This window comes from Rhinopithecus bieti, unplaced genomic scaffold (assembly GCF_001698545.2).
Source record: "Rhinopithecus bieti isolate Rb0 unplaced genomic scaffold, ASM169854v2 scaffold_4101, whole genome shotgun sequence".
In the NCBI taxonomy this organism is placed as follows: domain Eukaryota; kingdom Metazoa; phylum Chordata; class Mammalia; order Primates; family Cercopithecidae; genus Rhinopithecus; species Rhinopithecus bieti.
The window spans coordinates 998,075-1,017,497 of NW_016804458.1; the positions used below are offsets into that span (position 1 = coordinate 998,075).

A 19,423-nucleotide genomic window follows, 5' to 3' on the forward strand; every position below is an offset into this window, starting at 1 on the left:
GTTTTTAAAAAGAATTTTAAGAGTTCTTAAAATCTCAAAAAAAGTATTTTAAAAGCATTCAAATATTTTAAAAGTATTTTAAAATGTTTTCAAAGCCTTCATAAATATTAGGCTATTATAATTTACCTCATTCTTTTTATACACTATGGGGAAAAAGAAACTATTACAATTTTATACAGTTGCATGTTATGTGATGCCCCAACAAAGTCTGGGGAAGGGAGATACTGTTTGCCATCAGCAAGTAGATACCATAGTTATTTTAAATTGAATCAATTTGTCTCCTTTCCTGCATACTTGAAATAACTAATATAGATATACCTATATGCTCATTCAGAATACTGTCTAAAGCCTAGATAATCTCAAAAATGTATGGTGCATTCCATCTCCCTAAAGAATTCTCATAGTTGCCCGGCTTTGCTTATAAGTGCCAGATTGTTAGGTTGGCACAAGTCCAAAGACAACACACATCGCAGAATGAAAATACTCCATCCTAAACGTTTTCATGACCTGTGTGCACTTTTCTAAGAGAAGCCAACACTGGCAGTAAACCTGAGTATAGGAATGTGTACAATGTGGGAAGTGATGATTTACATGAGATAACCAGAAACCTTACCCTTGATTAACTACTTTCAAAATAAACTCACTGAGTATAAAATAAGATGAAAAAGCATGTAACTAGAATCTTTCAGTAAGTTTCATCCCTAAAGGTGTTATTTTCATCAATCATGACATAGAATCTAAAGGGTTTTGATTGAACAATCTTACTTATGCAAACAGTCCAGTCTTACTACGGTAAAAGGAAAGAACAATTGGCCATGGCATTATTTTAGTGCAACAACAATTAGTATGCCTATGTGGAGGCATAAATCTCTATGAATTATGTAGGAGCCCTATAAAGGCAAACAGAAAGCATGTGTATGAAGCTTGCCAAGTATGATAGAGTATCCCTTAACTGTCTAGATCATTAGGCAGAAGCCACAATTTCCTAAGCATTTCTAGGGAAGTATTCATCATTTTCATGTCATAACAATAATACCACCAAATATATACTATATGCGGGTACTTTTCTTGGAAATACAATAATTTCAAGGCATAGAAGTGTTAAAAGATATAGCCATTATTCTTATTTTACAGAGGAAGAAGCATGGCAAAGTTAGTTATGGATATAGACTGAAACAAGTTATCAGTGGAGACACAAATCCCATTCAGATATTCTAGTTTTGAAGTAATTGCACCCTACTAACTTTAAGAAAATTTAGGAGTTATTGATAAGTTCATAGTTTGTACTTAAGTTCGTTTGGCTGAATTTCATAAACTTAATTGCTAGTCCTTAAATTAAGAGGGGAAATGCTCATTTACATGAGTAACAAAGAAGAAAAAAGATAGTGTTTCCTTAGGCTGATTTAAGAATAATTTTAACTTAAAATATGACTCTTACAAGTCAGATAAACAATTGTCATATATTTCTACATTCCAGTCTACACTGAATTTGTTTATATCAATGCAAAGTGTGACCAAAGGATGCTTAGCCCTATTCTTTGAAGATGATATAGAAACACCGTGCTTCATCATCAGAAGACATGTAATCTTACAATCTATAGTCTTATACCTGAGCAGAAAATGAATTTACCTTTTTTAAAAAAGATACCTATAATGTAACAGTTAAATATAGTCTTAAGGATCAAGAAAGCTTATAATGGTAGAGATTTACTTTAATACCTGTTCTTCTAATGCATTTCTGTTATATTATGCAGTATTCTGAGATCCTAAATGTTCTAGAGGACATTAAATAACTGTGATATATTTTTCCGACCTGTGTTTATTACTGAAATTACTGAATTAATGGCTGCAAAACATCAAATAATACTGCCCAATATAAATCTTTTGAAATACCCTTGTAAAGCAAGGAAATGCCTTTGTGTGTGTGTGTGTGTTTGCAATTATAAGTTTAGAATCAAATTTTTTAAATTATGCTTAGCTATTTAAAAAGATGCACTTTTAATGTGTTTAAATATAGTTCCTATTATCTATATGTTTGCCCTCAATTTTGGAAAAATGTTAGTTTGATTTAGCTTTCCAGAAACGTCTTTATCAGTCATTGCTCGATTTTTATTATCCAAATGTAATTTGACTATTATTTTAGCCTAAAAAATATTGACACAAATGAATAAGTAGATTATGAAATAAATAGGAGATTTTATATTAAGTATCTTACATTTGATAAGATTTTCAGGATTTTTTTAAGACAAACATTTGTCTGCTTCCTTGAAGTGAAAAGTTTTGAAACTATTCCAAAATGTTCCCAAACTGAATGATTTGTTTAAGGATTTTAGAGACACAAGTTTTAACAAAAAACTTAACATTAATTAAAAAAAAAAAAAGAAAAAAAGACTGGTGTTATGTCAGTAGTGTTTTTTGTTCATATAAGAGAGACTCTTATTATGTCCATGGAGGTAGCATGCATGTTAGATGACTGTATTAACTTTGATTTTTGTTCATATGTCAGACTTGCCTGTTTTATAAAGAAAGATGGGGAGTTGATATAGCCCATTTTGTGTAGCACTTGTGATAATTTTATATTCCATTTTTTTAATTTGTTCATTTCAATAGTGCATTATCACTTTAAGATTCTGGTTGGTGCTTAAATTACAGTAACTAAAGGTTATTTTTCATATTTTAACCAGTTTAACCAGAGTTTTTAGTACTAGTATTAACTTTTGAATTATGTTTGAGGTCTTAGACTTTACAGCATGTTTAGTTTCTTTTCATTTCTTATTAGTATTTTTCAGTACTTAATAGTCTCTTGCCCCCACCTTCAACAAGAACTTTCCTCTCTGTTCAACATCAGAAACATTTTCCTTTTGGCATGTGCTTTCTAGTTCCCCAAACACTATAAGCAAATTGGAAAGTTCAGCTGTCATTCTTGGAAGGTTACAGATCACACTAGCAGCCTGAGTAATCCAAGAGGTTTTAAGTATCATAGCATTTAGTTTAAAGTGAAATTTGCTCTGACAGGGCTGGCAGACCAATAGGAAAAAGAAATATTTGTGCTTGGAGAAGTGCATATGTAGAGACCAAAAGTATAACTGATGGCTGGAAGTGATTTCAGTCTAAAAAAACAAATCATTAAGAGAGTGCATAGGGGTAAAATACACAGTTCATATTTTAAAGAGTCTCAAAATGAACCAGCAACTAAGGTTAGCATTACATAGTAATTAGTTGTGGTGTTCAGGCTTTAACTCACTCAGTACCAGACAGTATAGTTAAACTATCACTGAAAAAACATTGCTACTTACATGATATTCTCTAGTTTAAGCCTATAGCAGTAATTTTTTTTACCTTAGAAAACCAGGGTATTATGACAGATTATATAAATGTTGAACCAGTAACAGACAAACAATTATTTAAAGGAGGTGCTAATGACTCGGTTTATTGACCTAGGGGTTATTTAAGCCACTCAGCAAGTTCCCTTAACATTTGGTGGTATGAAATGAAGCATTGCTTGATAGTATAGAACTGCCAGTTTTAAGAAGTCCTTGTACTTAATGGAAGAAATGTAAGTTAAAGATGACTAGATGGCATACCTTCATTAAAATATTGCCAGAAAAAGTCTGAGACCATTATAGGTTTGAGTAAATATTCACTTCAACTTGGTAATCACATCTGACAACTTCCATTAGGTACCTATTAGAGCATTTTTTCTGTTAATAACTACAAATAAGGAAAAATGAAATATCTTTTAATGGCTCCAGTTATTTCTTGCAAGTCATTGTTCTCTTCAAGAAAGTCTATTGTGAGCCAGAGGAATCTAAAATTTATATTTTTTTTCCTTGAATGTGCAGATAAATAATAATAAAATGGGTCAGACATGGTGGCTCACGCCTGTAATCCCAACATTTTGGGAGGCTGAGGCAGGCGGATCACCTGAGTTCAGGAGTTTGAGACTAGCCTGGCCAACATGGCAAAACCCCGTCTCTACTAAAAATACAAAAATTATCCAGGCATTGTGGCGCGGGCCTGTAATCCCAGCTACTTGGGAGGCTAAGGCAGGAGAATCACTTGAATCCAGGAGGTGGAGGTTGCAATGAGCCAGGATTGCACCATTGCACTCCAGCCTGGGCAAGAAGAGTGAAACTCCACGTCAAAAAAAAAATAGTGATAATAAAATGAAAAGGACTTCCAGCAAGATGGTAGACTGACCTAATTTGGCAGGGACCATTGCTATGCAGATAATATGTAAATGGTGGACCAAAATGTAACAGAAACTTACATGACCAAGTTCATAAGAAAGATAGGGAATACCCAATGACAAAAAAAACACCCACAGGAATATTGAACCAGGTATGGGTTATTTGGTAAAGGAAGATGGAACTGAATTCTCTAAATAAAGCCTGGAATTTCAAAGGTCCACCTTTTTCTCATCAGTTGAAAAGAGGACTAAATGATGTTAATTCACCAGCCCAGAGAAGTGGCCAAAACTTGTCTGTGCTCAAAGACCCTCAGTAGGGGAAGATAGTCACTCATGTGAAAGAGAAGTCACAAGCTTGTTTCATGCACATGAGTGGGTTCAGAATTTACACCATATACTTATTTCAGGGAACCTTAGTCAAGAAATTGCCATTTAGATTGTTTCAGGACAGTGGAACTGCCAGGGCCCTGATACATTATAAACAAATACAGAACCTCTCTGTAGAAATAATTCCACAGCTCAAGAGCCAATAGACAGGAAAAAAAATGAAGTTGAAAGCACAATAAAATATTACAAAGTACACAAAGAAAGGAACCATGTGCAGCAGTGCATACCTGTAGTCCTAGCTACTCTGGAGGCTGAGGTGGAGGATGACTTGAGGCCAAGAGTTGGAGGCTGCAGTGCACCATGATTGTGCCTGTGAATAGCCACAACACTCAAGCCTGGGCAATATAATGAGACTTCATCTCAATGAAAACATAAAAAGGACTATCATGAAAGAGAATCATCAGATTGTAATGGACATACCATTTTATCAATGTTCAATATGCTGAGGAGTTTAAATTTGATAAGCCTTGTTTTAAAGCTTAGTAAAGTACATGACAGTACAAGACAAGTGCTCTAACAGCAAGTGTTAGGATGCCTGAGAATTACAGTTAATAGAAGAATCTCAGTGAGACTATATAAAATGCAATAAATAAGTAAATTAATAAAAAGGAATAGAAAAATTAATGCAATGATATAGTATCAAAAAGTACCAAGTATAACATCTCCACATTAAAATATAGTCACTAAAATAGTACTCTGGAGGCAGGTTAATCAACAGATTAAGATGTATAAGAAGAGAAGTATAACTTGAATGAAATTAGAGGACAATCAATGAAATGAAATATCTTTACCATTTAGAATAAATCAGTGACTATTTTACACATGTTCCCTTCATCATTAGTACAAATTAGTTTTTATCTGAAGTATCTCAGTGTAGTAACTAAATTGAAAGGAGTTTTCCCCAAGGTGTTTTCACCCTTAGAACTGACAGATGTCCTTCAAAAAATGTTTTTAATAAACTCCAGATGAGTATTTTAAATACAGCCTCCCACTACTCATATAATTTGCCCTTGATTTTGAAAAAAAACACTAGTTTGAATTCATTAATTTTGAATTCCATTAAGAATAAGACTTTAAGAGTTTTAGGCCACTTAGTTTTATTATAATAAAAGAAAAAAGTTATGATTATGCATATAATAAGATTAAGAATAAAACTAAATGGAAAATGACAACTAAACTTGATATATGCCGGTGAAACTCATTAGAAGACTGTTTAACCATACTCTTGGATTTTATTTTCTCAACAATACAAAAGTTCAGGTCCAAAGAAATGAGTAATACCTTTGAGCAACTTAAAATATTTTTTATATTTATTACATATAGATTTATAGAAACATGATGCCATTAATATCAGGTCAATGAAAAAGTTTAGAAGCTATGTTATAGTAATAGTACTTTAACATGCATATTACTTTTTTCAGTGTTCAGGACAATTAGCATCTTTTCTTATAACCTATTTTCTTAGGCACCCAACTTTCACAAAACTTTTAGGTATTTCCATTTAGCTGTAAATTATTTCATAATCATAAAACTGGACATTAATTATCTGCGAAAGCAATGGATGCCACATTCTATGAATGTTAAATGTGCTGAGAAGTTTAAATTTAATAATCCTTGCTTTGAAACTTTGTGAAAGTACCTGATACTCAGTGGTAAGACAAGCTCTCCATCTAGTGGTTGGTCTATAAATGACAAACATTTAGATCTCGATGTAGCAATACATCATTTTACTAGTGTTAGGTATTGTTTTATAGTCATTGTTTCATTCAATCTGCACATCTCTTCTTGTAAGAATTTCAAGGAGAAAATATTCTCTTTTTCCAGAATAGTTCATCCCTGTAGAAGATAGGGGCAAACTTCTTCTACAATCTGATTTCATCTACATGGAATACCACAGCATCTCAGTCATTTGATGAAGCATATTCCCATACTAAGGGGGCAAAATTTGCTCCATTCCATTTAACTATAACCTCTAAAATTTCCAGACAGTTTTGAAATTCTTCTTAAGTCTCAGTCCCCAACATGTAAAGGTATAACTTTAATTTTTTTTTTTTTTTTTTTTTTGAGACAGGTTCTCACTCACTCTGTTTCCCAGACTGGAGTGCAGTGGCAGTGATGGCTCACTGCAGCCTCCAACCTCCTGGGCTCAAGCAATCCTCCTGCTTCAACCCCATAAGTAGCTGGAACCATGGGTGTGCACCACCATGCCTGGATAGTTTTCTGTATTTTTGTAGAAATGAGGTTTTCCCATGTCTTGAACTCCTGGGGCTCAGGCAGTCTGCCTCCCTCAGCCTCCCAAAGTGCTGGGATTTTAGGCATGAGCAACAGCACCTGGCCTAATAAAACTATTTTAAACGAGAAAAGATGGTCTGGGCACAGTGACTCACTCCTGTAATCCCAGCACTTTGGGAGGCCGAAACGGGTGGATCACAAGGTCAGGAGTTCAAGACCAGCCTGGCCAAGATGCTGAAACCCAGTCTCTACTAAAAACAGAAAAATTAACCAGGTGTGGTGGTACACACCTTAATCCCAGCTACTTGGGAGGCTGAGGCAGGAGAATCACTTGAACCCGGGTGGCAGAGGTTGCAGTGAGCCAAGATCACACCACTGCACTCCAGCCTGGGCAAGAGAGCAAGATTCCATCTCAAAAAAAAAAAAACAAAAAAAACAAAAAAAAAAAAAAACAGAGAAAAGATAATTGTTGTGAATTGTAGCATGTTTGATCATTGTTATTTCTGCCAGTACCCTTCTGTAGGTTCTCATTACTTCACATTTGGACAGCTGTAATAGTTTCTTCAGTGTTTATGATTTTGCATCTCAACCCCCTTTCCTACTACAATTATCTTTCTAAAACATAGAATTTGGTCATTCTCTTTCTTAGGAACTGTTGACGACTCTCCAGAAGCCACCAGTTCTTAGCTTTATGAAAAGCTTCAATATCTAGTCCTAACTGCCCTTTCTAGCCTCATCTCCTGCCACTTGCTGATATCATAAATCTAAAACTTTAACCATAACAAACCATTTGCTCTTCATCGGCCACTCCTCTCTGTTGCTCAGGCTGCTCCACCATCAGGAATTCTGTCTCTCTTCGCCTATGAAATCTTACTTGTCCTTTAAGACTCATTCATTCATGAATTCATGTATTTTTTTTGAATACATGTCAGATACAATACTAGAGGCTAGGGATATAGCAATGGCCAAGACAGTCCTTGCCCTCCATGGTGTTTATTTTCTAATGGGAAAGAAATACAATAACAAAATATGTCAGGAAGTAACAGATGCATTAAATCAAAGTATTTTGTATGAAGACTTTCTAGCTGCCAAGATTCTCCTGTAGCAATTTGTACATGTCTCTAAGATACTCTTATGTTAAATATTTGGCCCCCCTCTTTTCTTCTGTAGCAATTTATACATATGCTACAGTAGTATGACATCAGGTTATTATTAGAATATTTCTTCCATGTTAGGTGCCTCCAATCCTTATAGTCAAGGACTATGTCTTATTATTGCCTTCCCAGCATGTGTTTTTTCCTTGGCTTCAAAAACTATACTTACCACATTGTAGGAACTCAATAAATGTTTCTACTATTGGGATAGGTGAATGGATGGGCAAATGGTATATAGAGTCACTATTACAATAGACCTAAATTTCCCATGACAAATCATACTTAAGCTGAAATTACCCTGATGATCAATTAACAATCTATTTAGAAAGGTAAACGTACTAAATACTGATTTTGATTCTATAATCAATATATTGGAGAAATTCATAAAAAGAATGAAGTATTCTAAGAAATTATGAAGAAGTAATTTAATATGGTTTTATAATATCCTGGAAAGTTTCTTCCTATAACAGTTCATGTTCAATTCTTTCACTTGACAATTTCAAAAGAATTCCAGCCTTCAATATTACCTGATGGATCACAAAGATTGGTTTGTTAAGAAAAATCACTGTTGCCTATTTATAAATATGTAGTCATAAATGATTTTGTCTTGGGAAGAATAGAATCCCTAAAGACAGACTCAGACTAAAAAGATGAAATTCAGCATGGTAGTTATAAGTAAATTTTGAATGTGTGTGTGTGTGTACACACACAACTGTACATATATATAAAAAACTTGATGTTACATATAACTCAATATTATATAACTACATACAACTCAATGTTATATATATACATATACACATATATACACAATTGTAAGCAGTCAATATTAAGCCACTGTGATAATAGCTTCTTAAAAATTTTGTTTAAGATTAATACAGTTTTAGCCTACAATAGTATAAAGTCAGATATAGGCTCTTTTATTCTGTACTGGTTTCAGACCACATCATAAGTATCATGTTAATTTTAGCTTCTTCATTTGAAGACAAACACTAGAAAATGGAAGTGGTTTTAGAGAGCAAGTGAGATGGTAAAGATTGAAGACCATGTAATGAGGCTTGAGTAAACCAGGGCTGTGAAGCAGTCATATCAAAGAGGAATTGGACTCCTTGTGTGGTTTCAGAGGGTAATTCTAAGACTAATTGAACTGGATTTTAGAGCTGTGTAATAAAGAACTTTCCAACAGTTTTACATATCCATAAATGGAATGAACTGCCTTGACCAAGTAGTGAGCACTTCTTCCTGGAGGTGTTCAGACAAGAGCTGGATAGACCCTGTCAAGGATGTTGTGAATAAAAGTGTAGCCAAGATTATTTCCTAAAATGCTCCGAAGTCAGACTTCCATGAGCCTATGAAAAAATAATTTGGCCTGCATTTATTCTTTTTTGTAGCCATTTACTAGTAAATTCATTACTTGCTCTACATTGATATTGCTGACCTAGGAATTTAAAAGAAGAAAAAGACTTGCGTTGCTTTTATCTCATTTTAATAAAATAATGATACTTTTCACTTATGCAGCACTTTTCATCCAAGGATTTCAAAGTGCTTTACAAATACGCACTAATTAAGCCTCACAAACAGCCAGAGGTAGGTGATTTTCTTCTCTTTCTACAGGAATGTCAACTCTGGCCCAGAAATTTAATAAGAGCCTGTGAGTGCCTGGAATTCTTTACTGGCTGCCATTCCCTTGTTATGTGCTGCATGTGAAGCATCACTTGTCATTTCCAGATTTCTTTTTTCCTGCTCTAAATCATCTCAAGTTTAGAATTCTAATGATTGCTATTACAAATGTGTTTGAAGTCTTGTAAATATTAGCGAAAACTCAGTCTTCTGCTTGCTGAATGCTAATTAGATTTCTGAATTTGTTTATTTAAAAAAACACACTCTAGATGTGGTTTTCTATTTGTTGTTGAGTTTTAAATATAATTTTTGTCTTTTAAAGAACTTGTCATTTTTCTTCCTAGGTACCCAGAAATAATTGCTCTTGGGAAATAAAACTTAATGGCAGATTGACTTTTTGGCCTTATCATTCCTAGTTATCTTTTCACAATAAACAATAACCGTTTTCTTTGGATCAGAATTATGTATTTTCAGGAAGAGACACTGTATTTTGGTGATTCAAAGGTCCAAAATATGTTATCTGAACATTAAGGATAAAGGTGAAATGACACTAAATAACCAATCCTGTAAAGAAAAAGTACTATAATAGTGGCATATACTAATCTAGAGGGATACACCACTTTTTATGTGGGTTAGGAGTAGCAAGAAGAAACTATGTACATACAGAGACACGCACCCTACAAGATTGGATTAAATTCCAGTATACTTATAAATAGCCACATATTCAAACTGGTATCTGAAGCAAAATGGTCACACAAGGCAAGAGCAGATGTGGCATATCACAGCTTACTTTTTCTTGCTTCTCAGGGCCCCTAGTGAGGGCATACAAATTCCTGTGATACACACTATTGAAGTCAAGTCTTTCCAGATCAGGAAAGCACAATTTTTGCTGCAACATTACCTTTTTATATTCATAGTTTCTATCTCCTTCAAGAATTTACATGAAGAATCTATCATCTGCTTGTGTTTAAAGGAAGACTCTCCTGGTTTTGAATTAAACTCAGCATTAGCAAGGCTATATCCTTTTCCCAAGGGAAAAAGTAAAGTGTCTACATATTCCAAAAGAATATCTCCAGGTTTTAGCATCCTGGAAAGCCTAATTTCCCCCACTATATTACAAAGAATCAAATGAGAGGGATTAAAGAAACAAACTATTTGTTTCACAGTGAATTTAATTAAAAATGTATTAATTCTGTAGATATAGTTGATTTTTCGTAATACAAAAGGACCTAGGACCTATGTCAACATATTCTCTAAACTGATCATAAATGTTTTAAATATTTTTTTCTTTAAACAGCAAGTTCATCTGTGATACATAATGAAGAATTCCAGTAAAGATCATTTTAGAGTTTGGTTTCAAATTTTATTCCTTTTTCCCCAAATGATATTTGTATATAGAAATTCAAAAAATTAAATGATGTCCTCTACACTGTAATACCCACAGGTGTCTCTGGGTGAACTGTTGACTGCATAACCTAAAGACCATACTGTTCAAGACCAGAGATTTATAGGTTCAGAAACTCAGACTCATCAGTGCTTAAGGGTCATTCTTTCACTGACTTGGGACTTCTGATTCTTATCAACAATGTGCATGACATTTTAAAAAGAAAAAAATCCATTTGTTAATGTACAATGGAAGTTATAACCATCAGGTAGATTAGGTAATATCTAAGTTTATTGTTTACCCTATTGGCAAATTACATGAGAAAACAATGATCAATAGTTTGCCTATTAGTCATAGAAATAAAAAAAAAAGGGGGAGAATTTTGCAACTTGAATGTAGAATGGCCTCAGACTCTGAGAATGTTAAATTCCCTTCCTGACTGAGGACCAAACTGCAAAAAAGGCCAGATATTCCTTATGGTGTTATAGCTTTCCAGATCACCACACAATTGCTTAGGTGGCTACAACCAGCAAAGTAGCTGAGAAGCTCCTTGTTTTGTGCCAATGACTGGCAAACTGCCTTCTGAGGACCATCTTCTTTTAGATAGAATTACAGTGATATTGCTAACAAGTCGTCTGTGAGATACTCTGTTTTGAAGGTGACTTTTCATGTTTCCTCGCTGTCCCACATATGCCTCTTGTTTTCAAATTACTGAAATAGATCTTGCCATAGCCCCCAGATTGAGAAACGAACATAAGATTAACTTGAGTTTAACCTAAGTTTACTGCTATTTGGCCTCAGAGGAATTGCTAAAAACAATAAGGACTGATTAAAGACAGGTAATAAGCAGAAAGATGAAGAAGGAACAAGTTGAAATCCAAACTGTGTAATCAACAGTTATATAATGGAGAGTTCTTTAGATAGATAATTACTTGTTAGCCTTAGTGCTTGCAGAGAAAAGTTTTCAATAACTTTTACTCTAATTTTAAGCTGATACCAGTGTCTCTTAGTTTACTGACTCCACTAATTTCTGAAACATCTGTTAAGCTACCTCTTGATTCCCTCATCACAAAATTTAGTCTCTCTTCCCATGAGACCAAAGTAAGAAAAGGTGCTTATACTTTTACCATTTCAAAATAAAATGTAGACTTAAAAATTTCAACCAACTTTGGGAAACTATAGATAAAGTTTTGATGTAGGAGGAGCCCAAAATAATAAATTGTGTCCAGGATTGCTCAGTACAAATGCTAACCTGAAACTTGCATTTCAGAACTTCCATTCTCCTAAAGGGTAGAGTCACTGGACCAGTATGTGTTATATGTATTTTGGCTCTTCACATTTACTCTTTAGTTCCATCTTAATACACACCAGCATGCGTGCACATGCACACATGCACATACACACATTTATTTAAAACCTTAACATTTTAATAGTTACTTCTAAAGTGTGTCAACTTAATCTCACTCGGAATGTGACAGAGAGTTAGTGCCTATGTGAATATATTTTTTCATCAGATTCAGCTTTTGCTATTGAGGGAAAATTATCTTTCCATCTCCTCATGTAGTGCAAACTTAAATCATTTAAATATGTTTTATTTTTCCAAAACTTACATTTCTGCATTACAAATGGTTTCCATTGATTGGAAGTCAAGCTCACTAGCATTCACTGCATGAGCTATGCATGAGCATGTTAAGGCCACCATATTTCTGCCTGGCAAAATTAATACTTTGTCATTTTCCTAAGTGTCGGATAATTCCCTGACCTTTAAAAAGGACTTTGGAGAACAGATTTTCCTCTAAATAATGTATTAATAGATCAACAAGTAATTTTTTTAAATAATCATGAAGTTTAACATACTTGAAGCTATCTTTACAACTCTGAAGGTTATCTTTGGGTTTCTGTTATTTCCATAGAATAAGTTGAACCAGAATTTGTAATTGCCTTGCTGTCACTCAAAAGAAATAGATACTTTTTGTAATTGTTTGCATTGAGGAATCAGAGGAAGGATTTGCAGATCAAATCTGACTAATTTTCACATTTTGTCAAATTCCTTATCTTGTTCTTTTAATCATAGGCTTATGGTATGATTTGGCCCTGCATGAGAGTTCACTGATATAACTCAAACACATGTTTTTACTAAAAGTGGAATTTGTCCTATATCGTCATATAAAAGACATTATAAACAGCAAAACTCACTTTACTACAGTTTTATTTTATCATTCCCTAGCAATATATTACTGATCATTGCTAGCATGTAAAATCTTTTCATATTTTTGCTTGAGAGCCATATATAAGTAATTCATTAAATAAAACTTTTCTAACTTGATTCTTCCACTTTGTTTAGAATAGTACCTACTGACAGAGGTTTCTCATACTTTTAAGACACATTGTTAGAGGTATTTTATTATATACACTTTTAATGGCTCTATTAACCTTAAGAAAAAAAAGCTAGTGATATCCACATAAATCACTATCCCTGCTAGGACGAGAATGTTGGTGGTGTAAAAATCTAGGCCTCTTAATCTGCATTGTGGATGTGTGATGAAAAACATAGCTTATCATTCCTTTTTCTGTTTTTTAGCCTTGGAATGGATGGCTTTGGCCAACCAGTTGGCATTCTTGGACGCCCTGCCACAGCATATGGATTCCGCCCTGATGAACCTTACTACTATGGCTATGGATCTTGATAAAGTATCTGTTTCCATGCGTTACCTCAGCTTAGAAGAAATCTGTGTGGGTTGGGTTAATTTTGGATCTTTGCCTAATAATGCATGTTGATGTTATTGTGGGTCTGTGTTTGTTTTTATTTTTATATGTTAGCTGCAGATTAACCCCAGCCCCTTCTGTCTTCTGTTAAGTACAGTCGATACTGACATTGTTCACTCATCAAACCACATCTTGATGCTGAGTAACATTTCCCATGAGCCTCAAAACTGAATGCTGAAAAGCTACTAGACTGGAAAAGAAACACTGCATTATGTACGTTAAGTGACTAATTTAATTTCAATTAAAAAGTGTAAAGTGAAAATGAATAAGTGAAAGTCATGTGTTTATATTTCACACATTTCATTACGAATTACATGTTAACATAGGGTGCACATGAGTTTTATTTTTTGTCCTTTTTTTCTGCTTGTAAACTCTTGAGTAATTCATATAATATATGCTACCTTTAAAATTTATAAAAAGAACATCACCATTTCATATTCCATGCCATGTGCCTGAAAGTTTCCTTCCCAAAGTGTATTAACTATGAGTTTTCAATTAATAATGGAACATATGCCATAAGTTATTTATGGTTATAGTCTCTTCAGAGGTTTTAATTCACGTCTTCCTAGTTGTAATATAGAAATCCTAGGACAACTAGTATACAAGACAAGCAGTGATACAAGATTAGCATTTGGCTTTTAACTTTTATTCTTCATAAATTTAGTATTCAAACCATGGGAAAGCTAATTAAAAGTCTCATTATGGAAAACTAAGGAACAGAATATTTCACTCACTTTGGTACCCAGTTCCCAATTATTCACTTGTTTTTATAACATAGATTTAGATAGCAAGAAATGGATGGACATTATATAATAATGGGTTTTGAAAGTAGTTCAGTGTTTTCATATTGAGAAAAATGTTCAATTCTACTTGAAAAACTAAGCAAACAAATAACCATGATAATAACTATAATCAGAGATAGTTCCATGATCACCTGCTATGGAAGGAAATATGAAGCTTCAAAGGGAATACATAGATCAAAGATAAGACTTCTATTCTTGAATTTAAAATCTCGTTGATCTAACTACACTATTTATTTGGCTTAAATTACATTTTAAGCAGAGGATAACATTTGGAAAAAGGCCTTTGAAATAACTCAGTCTGTCTACTTATTTAAGAAACCAATCACATAAAGAATTTAAATGTAATCAACAGATATTTTCCTGACTGCTATGTGTAAGGAAGTATATGATGCACCTTAGGGGATGTAAATCTGAGGTGTGTTTATGCCTTTGATCTTTCTGAAAACATACATTTATTTGTCTTAGTTTCTATTTTAACCATAAAATATTAAAGCTGGAAAAGGCCTTAGAAGCACCCCTGTCCAACTCTTTTTGCAGTCAAAAAAACTGTGGCCAGGAGAGGTTAAGTGACTTAGTCAATGACATAGCCTGTCTCTTTGCTTCCTATTCAGCAATCTCAATACTAAATACCTTGTTTTATTATTTGTCATGTGTACAAAGTATAAATACACATAAGTGACCTTAACAGGAAAATGATGCAAACATCCTATAGCTTTAACTTCCCTCACGTTGTTATAAACTGCTTTAGGAAGAACACCCCCCAAAATTGATAACATTCCCAGGGCTGTGCTCACTGAGTTTTACATGCACATGCTCACTCTCCCTGATTTTTTTTCATTAGTTTAGGACTTAACAAATTTAGAAATTGTAATCTTTCCACTCAGGCATGAACTGGTTTACCATTGCATTATTTATGAAGAAATGTTTTTCTAAAGAGATTAATAAGGAAGACTATCTAAAAAAAGATTTGTTTTAAAACAGGGTCTTGCTCTGTCACCCAGGCTGGAGTGCAGTGGCACAGTCACCATTCACTGCCGCCTCAGCCTCCCAGGCTCAAGTGATCCTCCCACCTCAGCCTCCCAAGTAGCTGAGACTACTAGCATGTGCCACTGCACTGGGCTAATTTTTTGTTTACTTTTTGTAGAGATGAGGTCTCACTATGTTGCCCAGGCTGGTCTCGAACTCCTAAGCTCAAGTAATCCACCTGCCTCAGCCTCCAAAGTGCTGGGATTACAGGCATGAGCCACCATGCCCAGCCTAATATTTTTACATACTTCAGAAAACAAAAGGTTTTGGCCTTGGGCACTTTTAGAAATACATTTTAGGCCGGGCGCGGTGGCTCAAGCCTGTAATCCCAGCACTTTGGGAGGCCGAGACGGGCGGATCACGAGGTCAGGAGATCGAGACCATCCTGGCTAACACGGTGAAACCCCGTCTCTACTAAAATACAAAAAACTAGCGGGCGCCTGTAGTCCCAGCTACTCGGGAGGCTAAGGCAGGAGAATGGCGTGAACCCGGGAGGCGGAGCTTGCAGTGAGCTGAGATCCGGCCACTGCACTCCAGCCCCGGCGACAGAGTGAGACTCCGTTTCAAAAAAAAAAAAAAAAAGAAAAGAAATACATTTTATGTTGTAAGACAAATATCCTGTCCTCACCAGATTTTGACTACAAATTTAGGTCAGATTTATTTTAATAACTAAATTGTCATGGCTTCAAGCCCTGATTTATAGCTGAAAATTATTTCTTCTCCAGAGTTCTTTGCTCTTTCTGAGAGTTCATTAAGGTGCTTACTCACATAGGCCCAGTAACAGGTTTCTCATATTATGGTTCCTCCTCTTCCCCCTACACGACTTTCTCTGTGTTCATGATCCTCATGAGATCACAGCTGCCCTGCACATGGGAGAACCACTGCTCCCTCCACTTAGGACCTGGGAAGATGACACTGCTCTCCCCTTTCTTATTCCCTTCCATGTGTGTGACACACCTGTTGCTTAATTCTGCACAGCACAACAGAAACTAAAGCTATATGTTTCATCATGACTTTACAGAGATATAAGTAATAAGAGAAGAGAGATACCACGCAAAATAACTTGCTATTATTACAAGAGCCAACAGTCTCAAGGCTCTCACCTGGCCTGCATGGCAGGGCTACCTTGCTCTGTGCCACCAGAAATACTCAGGAATCTTTAGAATTCTAAGATGAGGCCAAACTGTCAGAAGGTCCCACAGAAAAGAGTGTTTTTTTCTTCAAACCAACTGAAGACCTACTTTCAGAATCCGTTTCTTCTTCCAAGATTAATTGTTATTAGCTACCTGATCTTCAGGATTTTACAGATGCTGTATATTTTAAGTCAGAAAACAACAAGAGAGAAATAGAAACTATCTGCCTACTTTTTCCCCAAGTGGTACCTGGAGGTTTGTTTTTCTTTTTTTTTTTCTTTTCCAGCCCCCTTTCTTTTGAGACAGAGTCTCTCTGTTGCCATGGCTGGAGTGCAGTGGCACTATCTCGGCTCACTGCAACCTCCACCTTACCTCCTGGGTCCAAGCGATTCTCATGCCTCAGCCTCCCGAGTAGCTGGGATTACAGGCACCTGCTACAATGCGTGACTAATTTTTGTATTTTTAGTAAAGATGGGGTTTCACCATGTTGGCCAGGCTGGTCTCAAACACCTGACCTCAAGTGATCCGCCCACCTCGGCCTCCCAAAGCGCTGGGATAACAGGTGTGAGCCACCGCGCCCAGCCTGTTTTTCTTTTTTAATCTAGTCAATTGACCTAGTTATTGGCGAGTCTTCCCAAATTCTATCATTGAGGATACATTGAGGTTTTTAGTGAGGTGAATTACTGTGTTCTTCTATGTCTTTGTTGCTAGTTTAGTGGAAAATTTGAAAATACTGTTTTCTCCTAAAATATCTAAAATCCCACATAGACATGTGTAGTAGTTAGGTTTCTCCAGAGAGACAGAACCAACAGGAGGGAGGGAAAGAGGAAGGAAGGGAGGGAGAGAGAGAAATTAGGAGAGAGAGAGAGGATTTATTAGGGCAATTGGCTTACATGATTGTAGAGCTTAGAAGTCCCATGACAGGTCGTCTACAAGCAGGAGAACCAGGGATGCCAGTAGTGTGGCTGTCCAGGTCGGAAAGCCTCAGAACCAGGGAAGCCAATGGTGTAACTTATTAGTCCAAGGCTGGAAGTCTGAGGACCTGGGACTGCTGGTGCAAGTCCTAGAGTCTGAAGGTCACAGAACCTGGAGTTCTGATGTCCAAGGGCAAAAGAAGGATGTCCCAGCTCCAGGAGAGTGAGAACAAATTTGCCCTTCCTCTGTCTTTTTCTTCTATCTGGACCTTAAGCCAATTGGATGGTGCTCAGCCACATCAAGGATGGGTCTTCCCTGTGCAGGCCACCAACTCACATGCCAATCTCCTCCAGAAACACCCTCACAAACAACCAGAAATAATGATTTTCCAGCTGTCTAAGTATTTCTTAACTTTTCTTAATCCTAAAATTAATTATCACAACTATCTAGGTAGGTAATTTAAAAGCTACAAAATTGAAATGATAATGCACTAGGCTTTGTGATATGTTCTTGGAGTACAGCAGCACTGCCCTCCTGTCTGAAGCAGGCATTAAAGAAGGGAATACTGGAGAAAAATCAATGATATGGAATAAAAATTTAAGAAGCTCTCTGACAAGGCAGAGGAAAAGAACATATACTAAATGATAAATAAGAATATAGGAAGCAAAAATCAGCACACCAACATTTGTCTAGTAAGTTTTCCAATTAAAATTTTAAAACTCCTTTTGAAAAGTACAAGAAGACAAGAAAACCTTCCTGAGCTAAAAAAAATAAAATAAAAAAAAATAAAGATGCTTTTTTCCTACAATATGGTCATCCTTTTTTGAAAATGGAGACTGGCATCTATCTTGACATACACTGGGAAAGGTCTTATGAAGAATGAGTTAAAACTTCCATAAGAATCTTCAAAGAAACAGACCACCCTCAGAACTTTGATATTAAGTGGCAGAAAATATCTTCAAAGAAACAGACCACCCTCAGAACTTTGACATTAAGTGGCAGAAAACAGTGACGTGTGATCCGTAGAGTTGTTTCTTTTACTGAGGAGATAGATTTAGAACTCAAAATACTACACCTGACCAATTTTCTTTATTTTTTCAAAAAATTTTATTTTGTGAGGGAGATGGAGATTCTTAAAGATCTCAGAAAATATACCTCCCATTTAATTTTCATAAGAAAATGGTGGCTGGGTGAGGTGGCTAACACTTGTAATTCTGGTACTTAGGGAGGCCAAGGCAGGAAGATTACTTGAAGCCAGGAGTTCCAGACCAGCCTGGGCAACAAAGCTAAACCCTATCTCTACAAAAAGTTAAAAATTAACTGGGTGTGGTGACTCACACCTGCCGTTCCAACTTCCCAGGAGGTTGAGATGGGAGGATCACTTGAGCTCAGATGTAGGCTGCAGTGAGCTATGATCATACCACTGCACCCAGCATTGGCGACAGAGACCCAGAATGAGGAGGGGGAGGGGGAGGAAAAAAATAAATTGGTGCTATGACTTTTTTAAGTAATGCAAAACTAGCTCGAGAATTAGCAGGTCACAAAAGGACAGGTGTGAGCACTAAAAGCAGTTAAATATTTGCAAATATAGGTAATTATTACAAAACAACATGCAAATATACTCCTGAAAAAATACATAAGGCAAAATAATTCGAGGATGATGACATGGTTTTGAAACTCAAGAATTGGATTGAGGGATAATGCTTTAGAGGCTTGGAGAAGAAAGTAAGGAAATTGATTGGGGATCATTGAAGAGGAAAGAGGAAGCCAGAGCCCTAACTGAGCTCTGAGGCCCCGCTCACACTCCCCCCCCC

General features: G+C 35.6%; 1 protein-coding gene across 1 annotated transcript in view; it reads left to right on the plus strand.

The window, feature by feature from the left end:
• KIFAP3 (kinesin associated protein 3) overlaps positions 1 to 14,001 on the plus strand; it is a 173,831-nt gene extending 159,830 nt beyond the window's left edge. The window contains exon 20 of the mRNA XM_017868408.1: positions 13,548 to 14,001. Coding sequence (XP_017723897.1) covers positions 13,548 to 13,653 — 106 coding nt within the window. The 3' untranslated portion in view covers positions 13,654 to 14,001. The remainder of the gene's footprint in view (positions 1 to 13,547) is intronic.
• Positions 14,002 to 19,423: the final 5,422 nt, after the last annotated feature.